Here is a 25,491-nt window from a genome sequence, read left to right as displayed (position 1 = left end):
GTATAGGGGGAATAAATGGTGATGGACGGTTGACTTGACTTGGGTGGTGAACACACAGTACAATATACAGATTATGTATCATAGTATTATGCACCTGAAACCTATATAGTTTTATTCATCAATATCACCCCAATGAATTCAATAAAGAAGAAAAAATAAAGGGTTATGTAACAAAGGCAGAATAATTCTTAAACATTAAAAAGACTAATATTGGCCCTGACTGGTGTGGCTCAATGACTAGAGCCTCGGCCTGCGGACTGAAGGGTCCTGAGTTGGATTCCGGTCAAGGGCACATGCCAAAGTTGTGGTCTGGATCTCCAGTGGGGGGCGTGCAGGAGGCAGCCAATCAATGATTCTCATCATTCACGTTTCTCTCTCTCCCTCTCCCTTCCTCTCTGAAATCAATACAAATACATATATTTTTAAAAAGACTAATACTGAAGCAAGAACAGAGACCAAAGACATTGCAGGGGGGGGGGGGGGGACAAAACACCTCACAGACACAGACAACAGTATGGTAATTACCAGAGGTTTCCTGCGGAGGCAGGAGCTGAATAGTACAGATAAGAAGAAAACTGTACAAGAATCAGACATTCATGATAAAAGTGTCACTAAATAGTGATCAAATTGTTTAGAAGGCATTATTCATAAAACTAGCTTTCTATGAGAAAATAATATTAGATCCTAATTTTACACAATGGATAACAGAAAACTCCAAACAAATTAAAGTCCTAAATATAAAGGGTAAATCATAAAGAAAAGAGTAAGTGTAGAGAAACATGTTTTAAAGAACTTCTAACAAAATATTTGAGATCTTAAGCATGGCTCTGTGTTCATTCCCAAATATTCCAAATAAAAAATTAAGCAAAAATAATAAAAAAAAGAAACAAAGTCCTTATGTGTTCACATTTATTGAGGACCAACTACAGGCAGGCATATCCTAAATGTCTTTCATTTAATCCTTGCCACAATGCCATGTAAGAAGTGATGTCAAATTGCACATTTGACCAGAGGCCCTGACAGGTTTGAACCTGACTTACTGCCTCACTGCGTTCACCGTACACCCTGCAAGGAAAGAGGCCCTGCAGCAAGTGAGGCTCACAGTCCCTGTCTTCAATTTCAGGGAGGGGCCAAGGTCACCGCCCTGTGTGTGTGTGTGTGAGGGGGAGGGGGTGTCGCTAGGTGCGGTGCGCCGGGGAGGATGCAACATTTAGTCCGCAGCTCGGTTCTCAGGTCGCTGACTCTCCTTCCAGATGTCTTTGAGGCTCCATTGCATCTACCCGGAGAACGCTGTTTTTGGGTGTTTTGTCTTGTGGGGGGGTTGCTTTTTTTTCTCAGTGTTTTCCTGGTACATCTTGATGGTTTCCGGTGTCCGACCCCACCGCCCTGGGGCTGAGCGCGCTGCAGAAACGTCCCCTCGCCGGGAGGGGTGAGCCGCCCCGCCTCGGCTCCTATGCCCGGATTCCTGGGCCAGACCCAAGCTCGCGGAGGGCGGGAGGCTCTCTCTTCCAGGAGGTGTCACCCCGAAAACTGTCAAGTCTCGGAGGAGGGCGGTAACTCGCGTCGGTAAATCCGGAGTAGGCCCCGCCCGGGGGTCACCCTGAGCCTGCGGGCGCCTGGAGCGCAGCAGCCGGAGCCGTCTCCCTCCGGCCCCAACTCCCGCGCGCGCCCCGCGCCACCCACCTCCCGACCCCCCGGTGCTGAAGGCGCCCCGTGGAGCCCCCGCTGCCCGAGGCCCCGGGGCGCTTTGGTCCCCGAACCCCAAAACCCGGACCCGGACCCCGGGGGGCCCCAAAAACCCGAGGCAACCCGAGGCCAACTCGGCTCCTGCCTCCGCCTCCGCGGGAAACCTCTCGGAAAGGCGTCCGTGCGTCCTGACCCCACCGGACCTTACCTCCGGGAGCCACCACACGGCGACCTGCCGACCGCCCGGACCGCCACCGCCTCCAGCCGGAACTCTCCCCGCGGGAGGGAGGCGGGGCCACTGCCAGGCGGCAGGGGCGGGACTCGCCGGGCTCCCGGGGGCAGCTGGGCGGCGGCACCGGCGCTGGGCCTCGGCTTGGGGCTTGGATCCACTGGGCCTGCGCTCCGGACCGACCGACCGACCTAGGTTCTTGCTGGGGCTCTAAGGAGCAGGTGGTTTTCTCTCCTTGTCCGTGTCGTGCACCTTTCAGGGCAAGTCCCGGGTCTGGCTAGAAACCGAGTGGGCGGCCCACCCGGTGGTCCGAGGCCAGTTCAGTTCCCACGCTTCCTGCGCGAAGCACTCCCTCTTCCCGCGGAGATTAAGGGGTGAGGGGGTTTGGTCGTTCGCTCTTGGACGCCCAGGGCACACGGTTAGTGCTCAGTTAAGTGCCCGGGGACTCGCAAAGTTTACATGGATGCGAGAGCCCGGCCAGGAGACCGCGCATGCCGGGCCCGAGGAGGCAGGTTCCAGGCGCAGGGCATGAGCGCCAGGGTTGGCTCGCCTGGCACCCTGGGTGTGGGGAAGGTTTCTTGGTCCCCGTGGGTACCTCCCCGCAGTGCTTGCCAGCCGCCGTGTCCTTCCTCTAATGGGGCAGAGGACACTTGCTGGGCAGAAGCCAGCACTTTTGAGCGCCTACTGTGTCCCAGGTACAGGCTTAAAGTCCATATCTTAGGGCCCGTTAAATCTTTCACAATAACGAGATAGAATGGTGTGGGGGAGTTTTCTGTTTTAAAGAGAAATTTAAAGATTTGGGGATGTGTTTGGCCGTTCTTACTAAAGTTTATAAACATAAGCCAACCCTATCACCACTCCTGGGTATGCATGCATCTACCTAGAAACATACACAATAGATAATGTTCATAGTGGCTTTTAAAAAAAATGTATATCTTTTCATTGATTTCAGAGAGGGAAAGGGAGAGGGAGAGGGAGAGGGAGAGGGAGAGGGGGGAGAGGGAGAGGGAGAGGTCAATGATGAGAGAGAATCATTGATCGGCTGCCTCCTGTACGCCCCACACTGGGGATGGAGCCCGAAATCCGGGTATGTGTCCTGACCAGGAATCGAACTGTGACCTCCTGGTTTGTAGGTTGAACTTCAACCACTGAGCCACACCAGCCAGGCCATAGTGCCTTTATTTGCAATAGGCAAACCTTGGAAACAACCCAAAGATCCATCAGCAGGAAAATGGAGAGACAAACTCTGGTGTGCTCACATCATGGAATAGTATACAACAGAGAAACAGAACAAACTATTGATACACACAACATGGCTGACTCACAGGATGAATGGGCACTGTGGCCAACCAAGCCATGCTCTTTGTCCCCAGTCACAAAGTAAAGTCCAAAAACTGGCAAAACTCATCCACATAAATAGAAATCAGCCCACCAGGAGTGGCTCAGTTGGTAGAGGGTCATCCTGTGCATGAGGGGAGTGTGGGTGGCAGTTGCCTGGCCCATCCCCCCAGCAGGCATGTGGGGAGGCCTACAGATGGATGGATGTCTCTCTCTCCCATCAGTGTTTCTCCCTCTAGCTCTCCCTTCCTCTCTCTAAGCATGTCCTCAGGTGAAAATTTAAAAAAAGAATCAGATCACTAGTTACCTCTGAGGATGTTGAGGGTGGCGTACAAGGGGGCCTTCTGGTGGGAAGGACATACTGCGTATCTTGATGTGAGTGTTAGGTACATGGGCTTGTCCATATGTGCACTTAAGATCGTTACACTTTATGCTGCAACTTAAAAAAGACAGATACCTGAGGCGTTAAAAGTTTTGGCCAAGATCACATGCAAACGCTGAGCACATACCTGTCTCTAAAGCCGGTGCTCCCAAACTGAACCATAGGAAGATGCCTGAACACTTTTCAGATGAGATTTTATTCTTTCACTTGGTAACTTTGTGTACATTTTACAACATTCAGCATTTACAAAATGTTAACATCACACCTAAACTCAACTAACTAATAAAGCCAGCTCTGCCTTGTTTGGCCAAGACAGGGTGAACGTTGATTGGTTCCAAAATTATTCCTGCCTGCTTCTGACCCCAAATCCAGTGACTTCGTATCTAATTCTTGTAGGCAGAGCATTGGAAGTATGGTGACTTGCTTTCAAATGCAGTTATTACCCATTTTTGCTGGACCTCACAGGACATTAAAAAACAAAACAAGAAAGGGAACAGCTCCTCAAAAACACTGTGAGATACTTAGTCCATTTGGGATGTTATAGCAAAAATGTCATAGCCCCAGCTGGTTTGGCTCAGTGGATAGAGCGTCGGTCTGCGGACTGAAAGGTCCCAGTTTCGGTTCTGGTCAAAGGCACATGCCTGGGTTGCGGGCTCGATCCCCAGGGGGTAGAGGGGGGCGTGCAGGAGGCAGCTGATCAATGATTCTCTCTCATCATTGATGTTTCTATCTCTCTCTCTCCCTCTCCCTTCCTCTCTGAAATCAATAAAAAATATATATTAAAAAAAACATATAGACTGGGTGGCTTAAACAGCAAACATTTATTTCTCAGATCTGGAGTCTGGAAGTCCAAGATTCAGTGTCTGGTAAGGGTCTGGTTCCTGGTTCATAGGCATAGTCTTCTCACTGTGCCCTCACATGGCAGAAGGAGCAAGGGGGCTTTCTGGGTTCTTCTTTAAAAGAAGAACCAGCCAGTGTGGGTCAGAAGTTGAGTGCTGACCCATGAACCAGGAGGTCTCAGTTTAGTTCCTGGTCAGGCCACATGCCTGGGTTTGGTTTCAGGCTTGATCCCCAGTAAGGGGTGTGCAGGAGGCATCTGATTGATGATTATCTCTCATCACTGGTGTTTCTATATCTCTCTCCCTCTCCCTTCCTCTCTCTAAAATCATTTAAAAAAAAACTTAAAAAAAAGAAAAAGAAAAAGAAGAGCAAGTACTAATTACACTCCTGGAGGCTTCTCTCTTACAACCAAATCACATCCCAAAGACCCCACCTCCAAATCTCCAAATACCACCACACTGGGGATTAGATTTCAATATATATATTGGGGGGAGGGGAGGGGAGGACGGGCAGACATAAACATTCAGTTTATAGCAGATATCAACCATTAAGATAGCTATTATTATTAAAACAAACAGAAAATGGCAAGTGTTTGGGTCAAATAAAACTGGCTATTTATATTACCTTTTACTGTTGATTGCATACCACCCTATTACATGAGTAGAATTCACTGATTATTGCCCATTTATTACTGGAAGGGCGAATCCAAAGAGTGATCTATACGCTCCCCCAATGAGGGCCTTGGAACCCTCCTCCCCAGGAAAGCTCATTCCCAGGCAGGTGGCCATGTCTGCAGGCCAGTGCCCCAAGGAAGGCTGTGGCTCATGTGGCTCCCATGTGATGACTCGGCAACCACCAGCTCACATTTCCTCTAAGCAACAAAGTCAGGCCCAAAGACAGTGCCAGAGGGCCCAAAAAGGGACATGTTCTCATGTCCGAGTCCCTTCAGGGAACTCTTCAAAACTGAATAACAAAATATGATCCCTACCTTTACAATCTCATTTCATGTAAGTTTCTAAACTGCTGTTCTTTAAACTTTTATATTTTCATCTGTTAGTTTTAGTACAGATGTTAGTAAAATATATGTACTCAAATAAATCTGGGGGGAAATTAATATATGCTCATATAGTTCATATAAGGGAAAACAGACACGTTGGGTGAAGAAAATCAAAATCTGTACTCAAAATGCCACCACCCAGACAAAACTGCTAGTGATGCTCTGGTGTCTTTTCTTCTAGTATTTTCTTTTCCTCTGGCTTCAGTGCCCCTTGCCTTGACAAGCCACATGAGATGGCTCAAGTCATGATCTAGGATATGACAGGGTCTCTGGTAGGAGCCCTATCTCAGTGGTCTCAGGAGAAGCGGGGGCTTGGGCCATGTCAGCTCATGGGTCAGTCCCTGCTGCATCCAGCTCCTCCAGAGCTGTCCAGCCCCTGTGGTCAGCATGGCCTCCTCATCAGCCCCTCAGGAGCTGCCATCATGCTATTCATTCCTGAGAACCACTGGCATAAGTTGCTTGGCAACAGACATTTAAATGGGGGCTGGTGGGAAACGGAAAGGAGTGCATGAGCAGGACATGCCTTTGAAGTTAGATATCAGAATTCTGAAAATTCAGGCTTCCTCCAATGCAGACGTTTCCCCGGCCACATCCCTCCATGGCCCCAGCTTCCTACCACACTGCTGGTGCCCTGCCTGCTTTCAGCCTTTCTTTGCTGTCTCTCGTCTTAGGGCCCTTCCCCCAGGATCTGGAGCTCAGTGAAGAAAACAGAAACCACTCTAGATATTATGTGCATGGAAGAGTTTTTTTACATGATGCATAATTTACATTCCATGAAATACATCAATGTTAAATGTGCAATTTGATTAATTTTTATCCAAGTAAATACCTGTGTGACCAGCGCTTTGATCAAGATCTGGAATATTTCCAACTCCCCAGAAATTTCCCTTGTAATCCTTGTTTATTAATCTCTACCCCCAATCATTATTCTGATTTCATCACCACAGTTTAGTTTGACCTGTCCTTGAATTTAATATAAATGGAATCAGATAATATATACTATTTTGTGTCTGGCATCTTTCACTCAACATGTTTTTGACATCCATGTATGTAGTTGCATGTATCAGGAATTTGCTTTCATGCTGAGGCATAGTCCATTATATGAATACTAGAGGCCTGGTGCACAAAAATTTGTGCATTCGGGGGGTCCCTCAGCCCGGCCTATGCCCTCTTGCAGTGTGGGACCCCTTGGAGGATGTCCACCCCAGTGGGGACCCTCACCCCATGGAGGTCTGGCCAGCCTGGGTGAGGGGCTGATGACTTTCAGGCTGGCTACACCCCCTTTAGGGTGAGGGGTCCCCACTGGGGTGCCTGGCCAGTCTGGGTGAGGGGCTGAGGGCCGTTTTCAGGCTGGCCAACCACCCTGGTGACGTAAGCTCCCAGCCTCTCCTTTATTTTTTTTTTATTCTGGGATTTATTTACCTTCTATAATTGAAACTTTGTTGCCTTTAGCGGAGGCCTGCGGAAAGCTTGGCTTCCTCCATTGCCAGGGGCAACCCACTCCTGCTCGCTCCAGCTCCGTGGCTGCCAGCCGCCATCTTGGTTGTGTTAATTTGCATATAGTCGCTCTGATTGGCTGGTGGGCGTGGCTTAAGGCATGGTGAAAGTACAGTCAATTTGCATGTTTGTCTTTTATTAGTATAGGATATCACAATGTGTTTATTCATTCTATATTTTAATGAACTATTTGGGCTTTTCCAGGTTCAGGCTATTAGGAATAAAACTGTATGAACATTCACGTATGTCTTTTTGTGGAGTTACGCACTTATTTAAAAAGTGCTGGACAATAGGGTAGGGCATGTTTAGCTTTATTAGAAGCTTTCAAACATTTCTGCGAAGTGTTTGTACCTCTTTACACTCCTACCAGCAGTATATTTATTGATGGTTCAAGGTGCTATAGTCCACGCCTCTTCTTCACCAACACTTGACATAGTCAGTTTTTTCACAGGAAGGAATTTAATATAGGAAGTTAGTTGGTTGCAAAATTGTGAGGGGGCTGGAGCAGCCGGAGTCAGGAGGCTGCTATCGCAGTAACTGACTTCGAGAGCACATCACCGTAAAACCGTGGTCAGAAGTGAGGGGGACACTGCTGTCACCCCCGGCTCCACAGAGCTCTGTCTCAACATCTGGTTGATACAGGAATACTGAGTCTGGCTGCTGAAACTGGCTCTAGAGCCTCACATCTTTGTGTCCTTGCTGTCAGCAGAAGATGGTCTCTAACCCCCAAACCTCTGATGGGGCACCTAATTGTCAGACCTTGGTGTATAGTCATAACTCTAGCTGCAAAGGAGTCTTGGAAATGTAGTTTTTTTTCTTTCCAGCCTCTGCAAAAGATAGGAAAGCACCCTGTAGGGAAGGAGAGGGAGCCAGCTGTATCAGTTGGCTTTTAAAAATATGTATGTTTTATTGATTTTTAGAGAGAGGGAGGGAGAGGGATAGAAAGATAGAAGCATCAATGAGAGAGGAACATCATCAATTAATCGGCTGACTCTTGCACGCCCTACTGGGGATCGAGTCCGCCACCCGGATATGTGCCCTGACCAGGAATCAAACCGTGACCTTCTGGTTCATAGGTCAACACTCAAACACTGAGCCACTCCGGATGGGCTAATTTTTAATGTAAGCAATAACACTGTTATTTTCTGAGAATTCGTTCTTGTTCTCTGCTGTTCCCGTCTTTGCTTTATGGGAGTGATATCTTCCTGAATCTAATTACTGAGAATAGTAATTAGCCCCCCCACACCCTTTTTAATTTTAATTTCATTTTATTTACCATCCCCTTTTTAAAATAATTCTCTCATGTCCCCTGCATGGTTTTCCTCTGAAACCATTTTTATTGTTTTTTAATTTAGTTTCGCTTTCCCCAGATGTCTGGTGAACTTTGCATTAAAAATGAGGCAATAAAAAGCACTGAGGAAGTTGTGTGTACATCTCCTGGATAGCTCCCTTTCAGGGTGTCCATGTGGGGGACTCACCCGTAGAAGAGCCTCTACAGGCTGGAAGAGGAGGGTTTTCATACATGGGGCTGTTCTGTTTCCTTAGATGAGTGTGGTGCTTACCCTGCCTGGTTCAGGCCAGTGACTCCTTGGGGCTGTCTGGTAAAATCTAGAGGCCAGAACAATGTGGGTTTTTTTGTGTTTGTTTTTTTTTTTTTGGGGGGGGGGGTTGTTGTTTTTTTAATCCTCAATCAATAGCTACCCTCAAAGGAGGCACATAAGGAGACAGAGGTGTTGAGGCAGACAAGAGGTAGAGACCTCCGGAGGCCTCTTGGGGGCATCCTTAACCATGAAGGCTCAGACACCCAGCTCAGGGCCACACTCAGAGGAACGGATATGCATTAATTCAATTCACAGAAATGGAGGGTGAAATTGTTACTGGGTTGTGCCACATTATTAATCTTTAAACTTACATTAACTTTCTTGTATTCTCCCCGACATATCCTCTCACACAAGGAGACTGAACTCATCAAGAGAAGACAGCTAAGCCTGCAGACTACAACAAAGAAACCGGTCTGTGCCTTGGCCAGATGGCTCAGTTGGTTTGAGCGTCGTCCCATACACCACATTGATCGTCCCATACACCACATTGATGTTTCTCTTCTCTCTCTCTCTCTCTCTCAATCAATCAAAGCATATCCTTGGGTGAAGATTAAAAAAAACACTGGTAAGCACCGGAAAAATCCAAGATGGCATCTGAAACCCCTTCCCATGTAACCTTTGACAAACTTTCCTTCATGCCCAGGGATGGAGACTTAACATTAAAATGATACATGCAATGTATGGCTAGGCCTGTTCCAAGCATGCTTGGGAACTGTGCATGCTCCCTTGGCAAGCTCAGAACCCTCCACCCCTCCTTGGGAATCTCTGTCCCTGAACCTGCCTAACTACTCCCCCACGAAAGCCTTTAAGACTTTCCTAGGGGAGGGAGGGAACAGAGGTGGAAGAGGGCATAGAGGAGATTAATGGTGATGGTAAAAATAAAAATAATAAAATAAAATAAAAAAAGACTTTTCTAACTCTCCAGAATTGGGGAGAAGGGATCTGTTGAGCACAACTCGTCCTTCTCAATTCCTTGGCCAAAGAATAAATTCTCTGATCTACTTTACAGAACAGTTTCATTTTATTGGCGCGAGCAACACTAAGCAGAACCACCACGATCTTGGGTCCCTGTCCTACAGGGGTCAGTGACAAAATCATATAGTTGGTGCTTTTAATTCAAAATGAGAAAGATAACATCATCCAGGCCAGATTTCTTGCACCCAGCCGATGGCACCTTCTCTCCCTGCGGATGAGGGAAGCGCATGATTATCTTGAGGCTGCTTGGCAAGCATGGACTGAGCCCAAAAGGACCTATAGAATCCCCCTGAATGACTGACATATTTGTGAACTGTGGTGGAGCTGAGTCTCAGACTCCTTTTGTATTGTGATGACTGTGGGTTTGGGGAAAGAACATGGGCCGAGTTCCAGGCAGCTGATCCTCACCACTCCAGCACCACCCTAGCACTCGGAGCTGGTGCACTGTAGAGGACTGGCGGATGGGAATGGGAGAAAGTGGAGTCAAGGACGAGAGGGGCTGCCCTTGGTAGCAGTCTGAGTAAGTCATGAGGCACCTCCAGGCACAGACTGTTCTGTGATTCTTCACCTCTACCTTCTGCCCTGCCCCCTTTTCTGCCAGCTTGTCCCATCCACTTGTCCTGGGTGTGGCAGCACACCAGAGCTGGGAGCAGGCTGGGTAGGAGGTAGATGCCAAGTTTTACCAGGTTGTGTGTCTGAACATCCTAGTCCTTCCTCAATGCCCTCTCGCAAAGTCCCACGCAGTGAGGGGTCAGCGGGGCCAGGCAGCACTGAATTCCTTCTCCAGACTCTGGACAAACTGGTCATTGAGGAAGAGCAGCTGACCGTGGGGCAGGAAGCGGGTGAGGATGCCCTCGATTCGGTCAGCCCGCAGCAGGAGGTTGGTGCCGGGGGCCAGCAGCCGGAGGTGGTCGAGGAGGAGGCGTGCCAGCAGCCGAAGTGTGTTCTCTGCCAGCAGCAGGTTGTCGTGGGCATCCAGCACCAGGGCAAAGCCTAGGGAGAGCACTCCCAGCCACACCACTGTCCGAGGCTCCCGGAAAGGGTCCCCTGCCGCCAGGCGGAAGGCCCCACGTGGGGCCTCGTGCAGGGGCATCGGCTCATCTGAGGGCTGGGGCTGCAGATCCGTGGGCGGCCTGCCGGATGCCTGCTGCTGCAGCCGGCACATGGACTCCACCTGCCTGGGGAGAGTGGGTGGGTCACCGACTTCTGTCATCCTCCTGACCATCTGTGGAGCTGGGAGCTGCCACTGTCCCCATATCTCAGATGTAGAAACTGAGTCCCAAAGAGACTAAGTGACCTGCCCAGGGCCACAGAGAAGGAAGTGTGAGCTGGAACAGAAATCTAGACTCCAGCCTCCAGGCCCTGAACCACTTCACTCAGTGTGGCCAAGAGAAGGCAGATTTTGAAAAGAATTCCTTGGGCTGAAAAAGGGCACCAGGGGAAGAAATCCTGACCCATCTGCTTCCTCAACATAAAGAAAAGGAACCAATGAGAAGCCACGTCTAACGTGGGCTGTCCAAACTCTCCACCCACTTTCCCTCCTGCAACCCTCTCCAGATGAAAAAGAAAGATCTTTCTCTTGGCCATCCAGGCTTTTGAAGGCACTCTCTCATTTCTCCTGAACTGCCCTCCAATTTGGGCCATGCACAGGCTGGTGGTTTTCTGTGCCACAGAAGGGGGCAGAGGTCCAGAGGAACCAGAGGATGGCAGAGGTCTGACACCAGGTTGTCTCAGAGTGTTAATCCTCCTCCCAGAATGCACAGAGACCAGGTTTTGGCACCCACTGACTCAGTCTGGGATGGGAAGGTCCAAGCCCAGGCACTCCCACTGGAACAGTGTTTCCCAAACTGTACTCTAGATCCCAGGCTTTTGGAAGGCTCTGAGCATGAGGACTTCCTTTGCACCGTATTCTCTCTCCTACTTGGAGATGTATAAAGCCTACGGGCACAGTAAAGGCCCTGAGAATTCTTGCACTGCAAAGCATGTCTAATCTATACTGGTGCTCGCTGCCTACAGTCAAATCCCACCTCTATTGCCTTCTAGCTGCATAACCTTGTGTAGGTTACGTTCCTTAAACTCTCTCTACTTCAGTTGACTCATCTGTAAGGTGGGGATAATAACTGTACCTATGAGTTCATACACATGAAATGCTCAGAACATAAATGCTTAGCACATATTTCAGGTTCAATAAATCTTAGCTATAACAATAATAAAGGCATTAATGCTTTCTTTAACCCTTTTTCACATAACACTTGTGAACAACTATAAAAGACTCTGGAAAATGCAACTCTAAAACTTCCTCTCTGATTCTTAGTCCCCCTGTTTCTTGTGCTCCCCAGAAAACCTATCACAATTAGGCATGTATTCAATGAAGTTGTGGGGCTGATACCATTGTAATTAATCCAGTTATTAATTAGCAGGAAAGGAGCAGGGGGATGGCCAAATGGTAAGAGCATGCCATTTGTGCAGCTTTGCCAGGAAGCTGCAAAGCCACCGGTCTATTCCCTGCAGATCTCTGGGGGAAGAGTCTGTACAGGGGAGGAATAGAGCATGCCCAGTAAAGTATAGGTGACATAAAGTCTAGTCTGTCAGTTACAGCTGGGAACAATTCATTGGCCACTGCAAGCACAGGAAGATTTAAGATAATTAGCTCCTGCCCTAGCTGGTTTGGCTCAGTGGATAGAGCATCGGCCTGTGGACTGAAGGGTCCCAGGTTCAATTCTGGTCAAGGGCACATGCCCGGGTTGCGAGCTCGACCCCAGGTGGGGGTGTGCAGGAGGCAGCCGATCAATGATTCTCTCTCATCATTGATGTTTCTATCTCTCTCCCTCTCTGAAATCAATAAAAATATATTTTTTAAAAAAAAGATACTTAGCTCCTACACAAAGGAGTTCCCTCTCTGTCTCTCGGTTCGCTCGGGACTCTTGTTGCAGGGGATTTGCTCCTTGGCTCCCCTGCATTTGCCCACGTGGTTCACAGCCATGTGGACCCCACCCACAATGGACTAATGGACTGTAACTAGCCTAATGCTGTGAGGGACCCAGCGCCACCATGGAACGGAAACTCTGGACACTGCCCTTGCTTCTAGCTCTGCTGAATCCCCAGCTGCATCTCTTCCCGGACTGGATGAAGGGAAATGGGATCTTGGGAATGCAGGGATGTAATTCCACGTAAATGAAAATTACTCATCCTCCTGGGCGAGCCTCAGAAAATTATTTTTGTCAAGAGATCCTAAGGACCCATCCCCCAGCACCCAGTGAGGAAAGGGATCCCCCACTTCCACCAATAACAGAGCTATACTAGGTTATGTGGTTACCTGGCCACAGCCAAAATCTGCTCCTTGCAGAGGAGCCTGTCCCTCTCAGCACCGTGTGGTCGTGGGTCATCAGGTGAATTCTCGGCACCGAAGACGCAGGAGTAGAGCACTCGGCAAAGGCCCTCCTCTGCCTGTGGGGCCCTCAAGGTATGGATGAGGAAAGCGTGGACCATGGCTCCAGGGTGGGTGCTACAGGGAAGCCAAACACCTCAGTGAGATGAGTGTGAAACCCCCATCAGGGGAGGCAACCACAGAAAGGATCTGGCCCAGCAAGGTCTGGAAGTCTGTATGGAGGCTGGTGTGGCTGGTCACTGGTCCTCCTCAGCCACCCAAGCACACCCCCGGCCTCTGAATAAGTCTGGCCAGCACCACCTCTGCCCATAACAGCCTGGGGGTGAAGAAATCTGACAATCTCAAATTCAGTTCTACTAAACAACTGGCCAGGAATCTGCAAAAGTGTCCAAGTCATGAGAGTCAAGGGAAGCTGGAGAGCTGCTCCAGACTGAAAGACTAAAGAGATCAAAACAGTTGAAGGCAAGGTATGTTCCTGGATGGGATTCCCGAGCCAAGAAAAAGGCAGTTTCAATAAAGGGCATTATTAGGACAACTGGAAGCATTTAAATATAGACTACATGTTAGATAACAGTCTTGATCAATATCTCCTGATTTTGAACACTGGGTAATGTCCTTCTTTGTAGAGAATACACACATACTGGGCCGGTGTGGCCGGTATGCCTCAGTGGTTGAGCATGGACCGGTGAACCAGGAGGTCATGGTTGGATTCCCGGTCAGGGCACATGTCCAGGGTTGCAGGCCAGATCTCCAGTAGGGGGGCGTGCAGGAGACCGCCAATCAATGATTCTCTCTCATCACTGATGTTTCTAACTCTCCCTTCCTCTCTGAAATCAATAAAAACATGTTAAAAAGGAAATACACACTGATATACCTCTAAACATAGAGGTAAAGGGGCATCACATCTGTAACTAACTTAATTATCACGGGGGATACGGGAGTTCTTTATTTTTTTAATCCTCACCCAAGGATATTTTTTCCATTGCTTTTCAGAAAAAGTGAAAAGGAGGGAGCGGGAAAGAGACAGAGGGGAGAGAGAGAAAACTTTGATGTGAGAGAGATACATCAATTGGTTGCCTTCCCATGGGCCATGGGTGGGGGGGGGGGGGGCGGGGAGGCACAGATCCTGCCACTCAGGTGTGCCCTTGGCCCCGAATGGAACCTGCGACCCTCCCATGGGCGGGTCCACACCAGGGGCTGGTAGGTGCTTTAACCCCTTTAGAGTCACACCGGCCTGGGCACGGGAGTTCTTTCCTTAAAAATTCTTAAAATGTGAGATTTCAAAATAAAGACTAAATAATGATGATGATGATGATCATGATGGTGTCTGAGTGGCTCCATAGCCAGCCAGGGTTCAAAGGCAGGGGGTACACAGTATGCAGATATTTGTAGTTAAGTATAAATAGACCATCGATTTTTTTAGTTTTCTTATTCTTATTTTTAATATATGTTTACTTTTTATTTGTTTTGTTTTAAGAGAGAGAAACATCCAAACATCCATGGGTTGCCTCCTGCACGCTCCCTGGGGATGGAGCCCACACCCCAGGCATGTGCCCTGACTCGAAATCCAACCCCTGGTTCACGGGTCAGAGCTCAACCACGGAGCCACACTGGCTGGGCAACATCTTCGACTTAATCTGGTCAGACAGGAAGAAGGTTCGCGAAGGCGCTCTCAGAACCGGAGTCGGCTGACCTCCATTGACCTTCTAACCAGAAGAAGAACGCGTCATCAGCCCTCGCCACGGCGTTTCCTCATAGACAAAAGGCAGCAGCACAGACCCTTGACGTCACTGCCTCGCGCAACCCTGCAGCCCAGTGCATTCTGGGGGTTGTAGTTCCTTGCTCCAGCCGGCGAGGGCTAAGCGGGGGTACCCTCTCGTGAGTATGCTACCCGTTCAGCCCCCTGCCGTTGTCCTCGAGGCGTCGCACTTACCCTTCTTTCTGCTCCCGCAGGCTTCCAACAGGCCGCTTCGCTGGCGGGGGAGCAATGGCGGCCGCGCGGCCTCTAGGCGCCTGCGCACCCGAGTCGCGGGCGCGTGCACGGGGGTGACGGGCGCAGGGTGCGGTGCTCCGTACGCCAGGCGGGGGCGTTCCAGGCGCTCCCACTTCTGGACATCCGGCGCGGGCGACTTTCCTCCTCCCACGTAAGACTCCGAGCTCCGAGCTCCCGGCGTTGCCCACGCCCGTCTCTCCTGGACCGGGTATGCAGGGTTCGTCCACTGGCTCCGGTGGCCGCGAGGGGGCGCAGCGACCCGGCCCGTGGACCTTCAGGAAGAGGCGGAGGGGGGGGGGGGGGCGAGTCATCGCCGGAGGGCGGGGTTCCACCCCCATGGTCTCTGCCAGCACTGTGAGGCTGGCGGGACCTGAACGTGGAGCCCGAGTTCTCAGACAGACCAATATGCGTGGGAATCACTGGGGCGTCAGATAAAATGCAGATCGGTGGTTGAGCGTGGACCTATGAACCAGGAGGTCATGGTTCGATGCCCGGTTGGTGCGGGTTGCAGCTGGATCTCCAGTGTGAGGCGTGCAGGAGGCAGCCAGTCAATGATTCTCTTATCATTGATGTTTCTATCTCTCTCTCCCTCTTCCTTCCTCTCTGAAATCAATAAAAACAAATTTTTTAAAACTGCGGATTCCTGGAAATTATGACTTGGGGGAAATACGCATATTTGTGCGGTTTGGGGGGTGACCCTGGGTTGTGGTTCCTGCAGTGGGTTAAAACTAGGGCTCCGTTTGGAGTAGAATGATTCAAATTCTGGTCCCAGCCGTGTCGCCAGCTGTGTGTCCCTGGCAGGTCAGTCACTTCCCAGTGAAGTCCATAGGATTTAGCAGGCTGACCAGTCTTCCTTTCACACTTCCACCTCTAACAAGCTCCCTCCTTGTCATCAGAGGCATAGTGAAGAGGCTTATACCTTAAACTTGAAAGGAACACAACGCAGTGCCAGCTTCCAGAGCCCCAATGGGGTAAAAGCCCCAGTGGGGGCTTGGCCGAGAGGTGTTTGGGGCCTCACAAGGTGTCCTGGGTCTCAGTGCCCGCCTAGGGTGCTCTCCACCGCACAAATACTCCTTTTCTTTCTTTCTTTTTTAAAATATATTTTATTGAATTTTTACAGAGAGAAAGGGAGAGGGAGAGTTAGAAACATTGATGAGAGAAACATTGACCAGCGGCCTCCTGCACACCCCCTACTGGGGATGTGCCCACAACCAAGGTACATGCCCTTGACCAGAATCGAACCCGGGACCTTTCAGTCTGCAGGCCGATGCTCTATCCACTGAACCAGACTGGTTAGGGCCACACTCCTTTTCTTTACCTCTTGATATGTGAACTGCTGGAGCCTCCCCAGATGTGTCCCAGTGTTCTATTTCTCAAAACCAACACATACCCCCCACCCCCCACCCCCCCTCAGCCTGGAAGGCTCTTTCCTTTTTTATCCTTCAACATGTGCTCAGACCAAAACTTCGGGAAGCCTTCCTATCCAAACAACCCCTTAGCCTTCAGGTGCCCCTTTTGCACCCAGGGTCAGCCTATGGTAGTGATGTCCCTGATGGGGATCCAGCCTGATATGGTACTCAGCTAGGGCCATGCACAAGGGAGGCCTGGAGCCAACCCAAACACAGTCCTTGACAACTGAAAAAATGAAGGACAGGGCGCCAGGGCCTTCCAAAGGCACTCTGGGCCCTTCTGCCTCTAGGCCTGGGCAGGGGGCCACTGAAGGGAGCCTAGAGGGGTGGGCAGGGCATGTGGATATTTTGACCACAAGTACAACACACAAACTTATTTGTGGATGGAGGGCAGGACCAGAGTGTGGGGCCTCAGCCTTAAGGCTGGGGTGATGTTGGCTCAGTTCCTGATCCCAAGTCCCTATCACTCTCAGCCAGGACTCATGTCTGCCAGCTGATTACAGCAGAGAGCTGGCAAAGGGCTCTGGTCACTGGGGGCCACCTGGCATCCAGACTACAGTATTCTGGCCTCTGTCTACTCCTCAGGCAGTGAGTCCAGTCCAAGTCCCAGGCCACTGGGGGGCCGGCCTGTGTGAGGTGCATGGAGGAAACCGCAGGGAGCAGCTGGCCTGAACCACTATGCTGAAGTCAGTGGGGGACCCAGATGAGGTGGTGTCCAGATAAGTGGGGCAGTCTCAGGTGCCATTCCTGACTTTTTACCCCTCAGCCAGCTTATGCCCCCGAGATCAAAAGCCATGTGCTCCCTGGCCAGTGTGGCTCAGCTGGTTGGAGTGTCATCCCATACACCAAAAGGTGGCATGTTTGATTCATGGTCAGGGCACAGACCCAGGTTGAGTTTGATGCCTGGTCAGGGCAAGTTTGGGAGGCAACTAATGGATGTGGCAATGTTTCTCTTTCTCTCTCTCTTTCCTTCCCCCCTCCCTCCCTTCCTTTCTCTAAAATTGATTAAAAACAAACAAACAAACAAAAGTAGCCACAGGGGTACGACTCGTTAAAAAAAAAAGCCACCCAACCAGTGTGGCTCAGTGATTGAGCATCGACCCATGAACCAAGAAGTGACTGATCAGGGCACATGCCTGGGTTGCAGGCTCCAACCCCAGTAGGGGGCGTTTAGGAGGCAGCTGATTGATGATGTTTTTCTCTCATCGATGTTTCTATCTATCTCCCTTCCTCTCTCTCTCTAAAAAAAATCAATAAAAGCATATCTATATACATAAAAGCCTAAGTGACTGTTATGACCGAACGACCAGAACAACCAGTCAACCAGTCACTATGACGTGCACTGACCACCAGGGGGCAGACGCTCAATGCAGGAGCTGCCCCCTGGTGGTCAGTGTGCTCCCACAGTGGGAGTGCTGCTCAGCCAGAAGCTGTGCTCATGGCTGGTGAGCGCAGCTGTGGCAGCAGGAGCATCTCCTGACTCAACAGCAGCAGGGAGCTGGGATGAGCACAGGCAGTGCAGCACCAGCACCGGCTCGGGCTCCTCCTGCTGCTTGGCGCACTGCTACATCCCCCGAGGGGTCCTGGATTGTGAGAGGGCACAGGCCAGGCTGAGGGACCACTCCCCTTCCCATGCACGAATCCGTGCACCGGGACTCTAGTTTAAAAATAAAAAGCCATGTGCACCCCCTGGCAATGGGCAAGGAGACACCTGATTGCTGGTGTGACTCTTATATCAGCCAGGGGCAGAGCAGATGTACAGTCCTTAGTTCATCCTAGCTTGATGCCTATGTTGGTGGCCAGAGCTGTTTCATGCATGGGACACATAAAAAAAACACAAAACAAAAAGAGCCATGTGCTGAGGACAGCGAGGCAGGAAAGAGCCTGGGTCGCTGAGACACACACAGCCTTCTTGCCGAGTGAGGAACACACACTTCGGTTTTGTGAAACTGCTGTGTGGGGCTTCTGTTACATGCAGCCTATCTCCTTCCCAGGTGAGGCAGCAGGATGGAGCTTGGCGTGCAATAGGCACTCAGTAAATCAATACATTTTGGCAACTATTAATCCAAAGGCAGAACAGGAAAGCAGAGCTAAAGCAGCTGGGGCCTTCTGGGCTGGTGGCAGCCCAGAGCAGGGGGGTGGATAGGCTGAACTTCCCAGTTCTTCGTGGGGTTATAAGGCCTCTGAAGTGATGCGGGCAGTGTGTGTGCATGTTTATGTGTGTGAGGCTTTCATAGTGATTACCCTAGAGATTGAGGTGGGGCCAGGCCCCCAGTTAATATGTAGCGATGTGGGTTTGCGGGATAGGCATAGATGGGTGTGTGTGTGACAGAGACAGACAGACAAGAGAAGGAAGAAAAGTAAAATTAAATAAAGCACAACAAAAAAATTAAAGGAGCCTGAAGGAAGCAGACAGATGGCTGGATTTGAGGCCTGTCCCACCTGCCTAAATGTGACTGGGGGACAGGGGGCATGGGCACAGCTTCCTGTCATTTTCCCTCCTCTCCCTCTGGCTGTGGGCAGAGGGGACTATAGCCTCACTCCCCAGCCCTGCTCTTCTCAGTGGTCTTCTGAGTTTGGCGGAGTGCCTACAGACCCTCACATCGGCCCCTTCCCCACATCCTGGCCTCCTCTGCTCTCCACCCAGGACAGTGGCCGGCAACCTGGTATTTGCCTCTTTGGCTCCCTTGGTGTCACCGCTAGGATGTGCTTGATGAACGTCACTGACTCCATTTGCAAAGCAGGTTCTATTCCCCACCTACCCAAGCACAGCAGGGTCCTGAACTGCTGGTGGGCAGCCTGGCTTGGGAAGTTCTGCTGCTTCTCCCAGACATTAAGACCAAGCCCCAGGTCCCACTTCCACATCTCCAGACGCAGGACAGCCCTGTTGGTTTTTGACAGCTGGAAGCCCTTATCAATGATCTGTGTAGACCCCAAGACTTCAGGCCACACCAGGCAAGCCACCGCCTACTTGCAGAGAGCAAGTAGGTGGAATCTGCCAACCTCAGGCAATGGATTTTTGATTGACTTCCTGCTAAGGCTATCTAGCCATTTCTGGGAGATAAAAGCAGGAAACTATTCTCTGCTTTATAGAGAATACCGGCTAGCTGAGACTTAGTGGATGTGGTTGCTCTAGAATAAAGGGGACCAAAGGTGGGCAAGACTTCTCCTTCAACCACTGAGCCAGGCTGGCCGGGCAGGAGGGGCTTTATTATTTCCATTTTACAGATGAGGAAACTGAGGCATAGCAAGATCAAGTAACTTTCACCATGTTACACGTGTGCAGAGGCAGGTGTTCATGTCAAAAGAGATTGATTTTAGCCTGCTCCTTCCCCTCCCCTTGGGTTTCCCCTTCTTCCCCTGTCCCCTCAGGGCCACCCCAGAGGCTGGCTTAGCTCCTGCCCCCAGCTCCTGGAGGCCATAAGCTTAGCACTACAAGCCTGGGAACTTCTTCCCACCCAGATTGGTGACTTCCTTACCCAGGGCTCCCAGGCCCAACCCAGGAAGCTCCCTCCCAGCCCTCCCTTCAGTGAGCCCCAGGGCCTATGGAAGTAGTCTTGGCTGGGCACCAGGAAGACTCGTCCAAGTGTGATTGGCCCTTTCAAACGGCGGCCTCGTCTTGCTTCCTGCGGGGCTGAGAGCCAGGAGGCCCCACGCGGTGGCTCAGGCCCAGACACGTGAGGCCCTTTCCCCTCCCGCTGCCCCAGGCATGCTGACTCAGAGCCTGGCAGCTGCGGTTGCCACCCCCTCCCAGCGGAGGGTGTGCGTGCAATGTGGGCTGGGTGGGGCAGAGGCAATCCCCGAAGCGATGCCTGACACCCACACACATTCCTGTGGGACTTGGGTGGGATTGCTTCTTACCTTCTTTCCCATAACCCGCTGTCTTCTTTAAACAATAGGCTGTGAATAACTTCCCATCATCCTGACTTTCATGGCTGCAGAACAGCCACTTCTCCATCATTACTCAGCTTCCCTCTCCTGATTGTTTCCAGATCCCACGTGGCCACGGACCTCCCCCTGTCTCAACACCCTCTGCATCAACAGTTTATTGCCTCTGGAAAGTACGGTGCCTGTGTGTTCAGTTCCAGGGATAAAGACTTCTTTAGAAATGACAAGTTTTCTAGATGGTTGTGAGCTGTCAGTGGATGGATACAAGCCAGTGACACACAGCCAATTAACTCCAGAGTCACTGTAACTTTTTAAAAGACTCTGATGAGAAAAAAAAAAAAAAAAAAGCAAGGCTAACATTTCAATATAGGAGAGTCAGAAAACAGGCTGGGTCTGTAAGCACCAGCCCACTACTGCCATGCCGTGGCTCATAGAGTCAGCCTTGACAGCAGAGCTCTTTGCCATATGCAACAATTAAATTCTCTGGTAAAGAAAGAAAGATTAGAAGTGATCAATTCTGATGAGAATGTGAAGCAACAGAACTCTCAGACACTGCAGGTGGGAAATAAGTTGGCATAGTAACCCTGGAGAACTGTGTGGAAAATACTACAGCTGAACATACACACTATAACCCAGCAATTCCACTCCTGGGTATATTTTCACTACAATTGAAATAGTCCCAAATAATCCATGGAGGGCAGAATGAAAATGACCAACTAGTACAGTGGGGCCTTGACTTACGAGTGTCCCGACTAACGAGTTTTTCCGAAATAGGAGCCATCTCTCCACCGATTTTTTGCTTTGAGTTGACAGAGTAATTTGAGTTAACAAGCTCCTTAACGAACTCCAACACGGAACGAATTAAACTCGTAAGTCAAGGCCCCACTGTATATTTTGATTGCGGTGGAGGTTACACAACGGTGTGCATTAGTCAGAACTCATAGAACGGTACGCTCAAAAGGGTGAATTTGACTGCATATAAATCATATCTTAATAAAAAAGAAAATTTACTGTCTGGCCGGCATGGCTCAGTGGTTGAACATTGACCTATGTACCAGGAGGTCACAGTTTGATTCCCGGTCAGGGCACATGCCCAGGTTGCAGGCTCGATCCCCAGTAGGGGGCATGCAGGAGGCAGCCAATCAATGGTTCTCTCTCATCATTGATGTTTCTATCTCTCCCTCTCCCTTCCTCTCTGAAATCAATAAAATATTTTTAAAAAATTATTGATTTATTTTAGAGAGAGAGGGAGAGAGAAAGAGAGAGAAACATCCGTATGTTGTTCCACGTATGTATGCATTCATTGGTTGATTCTTGTATGTGCCCTGACCAGGGATTAAACCCGCAACCTTGAAATATTGGGACGCCACTCTTACCAACTGAGCTACCCAGCTAGTGCTATACCTTAATTTTTTAATTTAAAAGTCATAAAAGAAAAGTATAATGAATAATTCAATTTAGGAGTATATTCATATAATGGAATATTACACAGTGAGGAATAAAGTACTGCTAAAGGAAACATGGATGGGTCTCGAAATTATTATGCTGAAAGAAGCCAGACACAAAAGAGTAAGAGCTCTAAGATTTCACATAGATGAAGCTCTGGAACAGGTGAAACTAATCTGTGATAGCGGTCAGAATAGTGGTGACCTCAGAGTTTAGGTAACTGGGAGGGACCATGAAGAAATGTGGGATTGGAGACACTCCTGGACCTTGAGCTGTGTGCTGGTTCTTCAGGTCTCTGCTCTATGCTTACCATGTGTGCCCTCGAGGAAATGTTGACTATTCAACTGAACACACACACACACACACACACACACACGAAAAAAACATTATTTTGTCCTGGCCAGTGTGGGTGTGGCTAAGTTGGTTGTGCGTCGTCCCATGCATCAGAAGGTTCTGGGTTCCACCCTGACTGGTTTGGTTCAGTGGATAGAGCGTCGGCCTGTGGACTGAAGGGTCCTGGGTTCGATTCTGGTCAAGGGCATGTACCTGGGTTGCGGGCACATCCCCAGTAGGAGGTGTGCAGGAAGCAACTGATCGATGTTTCTCTCTCATCGATGTTTCTAACTCTCTATCCCTCTCCCTTCCTCTCTGTAAAAAATCAATAAAATATATTAAAAAAAAAAAAAAAAGAAGGTGCTGGGTTCTATTCCTGGGAAGGGCAAATGCCTGGGTTCCTGTCTGAATCCCCAGGAAAGGATGCAGGAAGCAGCTGATGGATGTTTCTCTTTCACATTGATGTTTCTCTCTCTCTCCTGTTCTCTTCCCTTCTCTCTAAAATCAATTTAAAAAAACAACATTATTTTAATCTTATTATTATTATTTTTTAGTATGAGGTTTATTAAAGCTGGGGACAGTGAAACAAGGAAGGGCTTAGCATAGAAGAAGCAACAGCAGAGCCGAGGCTGGGCTGCTTTAGCTCATAGGGAAGTCAGAGAAAAGGGAGTCTTGGAGACAGGTTCAGAGATTAGCCCAGGTCCAGCTCCCACTGCCCACGGCTCCCCTGTATCCCTTAGAGCCGCGGTTTGCCGAGCCGCAGTTTGCCGACCACTGCCTTAGAGTTTAGGAGACGCATGCCTGTGGGGGAAGGAGAGAAGGGACACGAATGGCACAGGCAAGTTCCCCAGAGGGAGAGCGCGCTGAAAACATTATTTTTTAAAATTGTCATTGCAAGTTACCTGGAGAGCAAGTCCGATGATGCCCAGACCCTGGGCCTGCCCACTGACGTGGCTAGGCCTGGCACAGGCCAGATTCGCACTTGCGCCCAACCGCATGCAGCTCTTTAACCACGTGAGCCAGCCGCACATGGTTCCTTGCAGACTAGAATTCCTGCCCCACCCTGGCCCAAGCAAAACAACCTTTAAAATTGGCCGGCAGCCCAGGATTTAAACCACTTCCTTGTCTGATCCTCTTCCCTTTATGAGCATCCAGGAAGACAGTTAAAGCTTCTCTTGCTGGAGGGTTGGGGGATTGGGCACCTCTGCTTCATCCCTTGAACTTCCCAGAGTCAGAAGGGACCCTGGCCTGATTTGGAAAGGGGAACCCCTCCCCCAGGCTCAGGCCTGCACCAGGGCCTCCTCTTGTGGAAGTTTTGTCTCCTGGCTTGCCCCCAATCCCCTCCCTGCCCTCCTCTTCTGTTTCCCCTGCAAAATGAACTGAAAACTGCCCTGGTGAGCGGGAGATAACATATAAAAGTGTCTGGAGCAGACTGCGTGCCCCGTGACTGCGGTTATGACTCTGATGGTGGGTTATGAGGGCAGACATGGCTGTGCGTGTCAGCACCTGGCACACAGCCTGGGCTTTGTTAGACACGCAGTGCCCGCAGCTCCCTCCTCCCCATGTGGACTGATCCAGGCGGATGGAGTGGGAAGAGTACACTGAGAGCTGAAGCCAGGCAGCCCAGCCCCACCCACCTGGCTGCTCTGGGACCAAGGCAGGAAGTGAGGAGTGAGACAGTCCTGGATTGCTGGAATGCCTACTTTGAGTATATCTGCTGTGTGACCTGGGGCAAGTGAGTGCCCTCTCTGGGCAACCAGATAGGGGGAGTCAGGAGACCATCTGAGCACTTAGGGTGGGGCAGACAGTTCTCAGCAGGATAATGCTCAGGGCTCACTCTTTTACTCGGGGGCCTGCACAGCTGTTTCTCCGTTTCTGGGGCAAGCTCCCTCACCCAAAGAAATGTTGGCCTTTGTGTCAGCTGCCTGCTTGGTGGATGGGGCGGGGGTAGGGGGTAGGGTGTTTTGTGTGTGTTCTGGAGTCTTCAGGGCCCCACACTCCCTGAGCAGAGGCCCAGTCCCCAGGTACCTACATACACACACAGGTTGTGTCCTTGCAGGGGGCTCTGGAGCAGGAGTAAAAACCAATCCTTTAGGTATAACAAACTTGGAGGTCAAGCTGAAGACAGGGCAAGTGTCCTTTAGACTCAGCCTTGGAACCTGGAGTCCCTTCTAATTGCTAGAAATAGCCTCCACTTCCCCATCTGCAAAACGGAGTGAATAATCATCCCACCACCTACTTCGGAAGGTAGATGAACTTCCACAGAAAGTGGTAATGACTCCTGCCTGTGTGTACTCTGTACCAGACAGCATCTTATGTGTACATTTGCAAAGGAGTCCCTGCAATTACCAACAGCTCACATTGGTGGGGGTGGGGGTGGGGGTGGGGGGTAGTTAACAGAGCAGTGGTATTCCCAGAGGATTTCCTGAGACACCAGGTTTGGGCCTGGGACCAATTCTACCAGATTGGTGGTTTCCCATTTGCTGATCTTGAACTCAACATCTCCTAGGTCAGCGGTTCTCAACCTGTGGGTCAGGACCCCTTTGGGGGTCCAAAGACCCTTTCACAGGGGTCGCCTAAGACCATCGGAAAACACATATATAATTACATATTGTTTTTGTGATTAATCACTATGCTTTAATTATGTTCAATTTGTAACAATGAAATTAGGGGTCACCACAACATGAGGAACTGTATTAAAGGGTCGCGGCATTAGGAAGGTTGAGAACCACTGTCCTAGGTGGTGGAAGCTGTTGGGCACTGGGGATACTGAGGAAATCCATTTCCCTGACAGGGCATTGGATTGGTAAGTTGGTAGACTTCTGAGAGTGACAATTGAAATTGAGTCTTACAAGAGGAATAACAGATAAGGGAGAGCCTTTCTGAGGGTGGTGCAACAGATGCAAAGGCAAGGAACTGTGAAGAGCAAGGTATGGAGCATTTGTCAGAGGGGAGCAATGAAGGTGGTGCGCAATGAGTTCTAGATGGGTTTACTCTTGCCTTCTTGGTTCAAAGTTTAGGAAGGCTGCCTGAGTAGCCAGATGAGGGGAAAAGTCTCAGCAAGACTTGGGAAGACAGCATGAGGTAGCCTCCCCAGCAGTCTTCCAGCCCCAATCTGCCCTGAAAGGTCCCAGGGTCGATTCAGGTCAAGGGCACGTGCCTTGGTTGTGGGCACACCCCCGGTAGGGGGTGTGAAGGAGACAGCTGGTTGATGTTTCTCTTTCATCGATGTTTCTAACTCTCTATCCCTCTCCCTTCCTCTCTGTAAAAAATCAATAAAATATATTTTAAAAAAAAAGAAGACTTGGGAAGACAGCATGAGGTAGCCTCCCCAGGAGTCTTCCAGCCCCAACCTGCCCATCTGCCCCTGCCCTATCCCACCCTCTGCATCTGCTGTGGTCTTGTCAAGGGCTCCACAGAACACAATGC

General features: G+C 50.1%; 2 protein-coding genes and 1 pseudogene across 2 annotated transcripts in view; 1 reads left to right on the top strand and 2 right to left on the bottom strand.

Annotated features, from left to right (window-relative positions):
- MAVS (mitochondrial antiviral signaling protein) overlaps nucleotides 1-1,978 on the bottom strand; it is a 13,500-nt gene extending 11,522 nt beyond the window's left edge. The window contains exon 1 of the mRNA XM_006096420.3: nucleotides 1,895-1,978. The gene's annotated coding sequence lies outside the window, so the exon portion shown is untranslated. The remainder of the gene's footprint in view (nucleotides 1-1,894) is intronic.
- A 7,651-nt stretch (nucleotides 1,979-9,629) lies between these two features.
- Nucleotides 9,630-15,199, bottom strand: AP5S1 (adaptor related protein complex 5 sigma 1 subunit). Its single transcript, XM_006096419.3, has 3 exons — nucleotides 14,927-15,199; nucleotides 12,922-13,110; nucleotides 9,630-10,783 (listed from the first exon to the last, which is right to left on the bottom strand). The coding sequence occupies exons 2-3, from the start codon at nucleotides 13,092-13,094 to the stop codon at nucleotides 10,357-10,359; spliced, it is 600 nt and encodes a 199-aa protein (XP_006096481.3). The 5' UTR covers nucleotides 13,095-13,110; nucleotides 14,927-15,199; the 3' UTR covers nucleotides 9,630-10,356.
- Nucleotides 15,200-18,079: 2,880 nt separating this feature from the next.
- Nucleotides 18,080-18,224, top strand: LOC111827516 (annotated as a pseudogene).
- The last annotated feature ends 7,267 nt before the right edge of the window (nucleotides 18,225-25,491 follow it).

Source organism: Myotis lucifugus, unplaced genomic scaffold (genome assembly GCF_000147115.1).
Source record: "Myotis lucifugus unplaced genomic scaffold, Myoluc2.0 scaffold_178, whole genome shotgun sequence".
Lineage (NCBI taxonomy): Eukaryota > Metazoa > Chordata > Mammalia > Chiroptera > Vespertilionidae > Myotis > Myotis lucifugus.
This window is presented reverse-complemented; position numbering and strand designations above follow the sequence as displayed.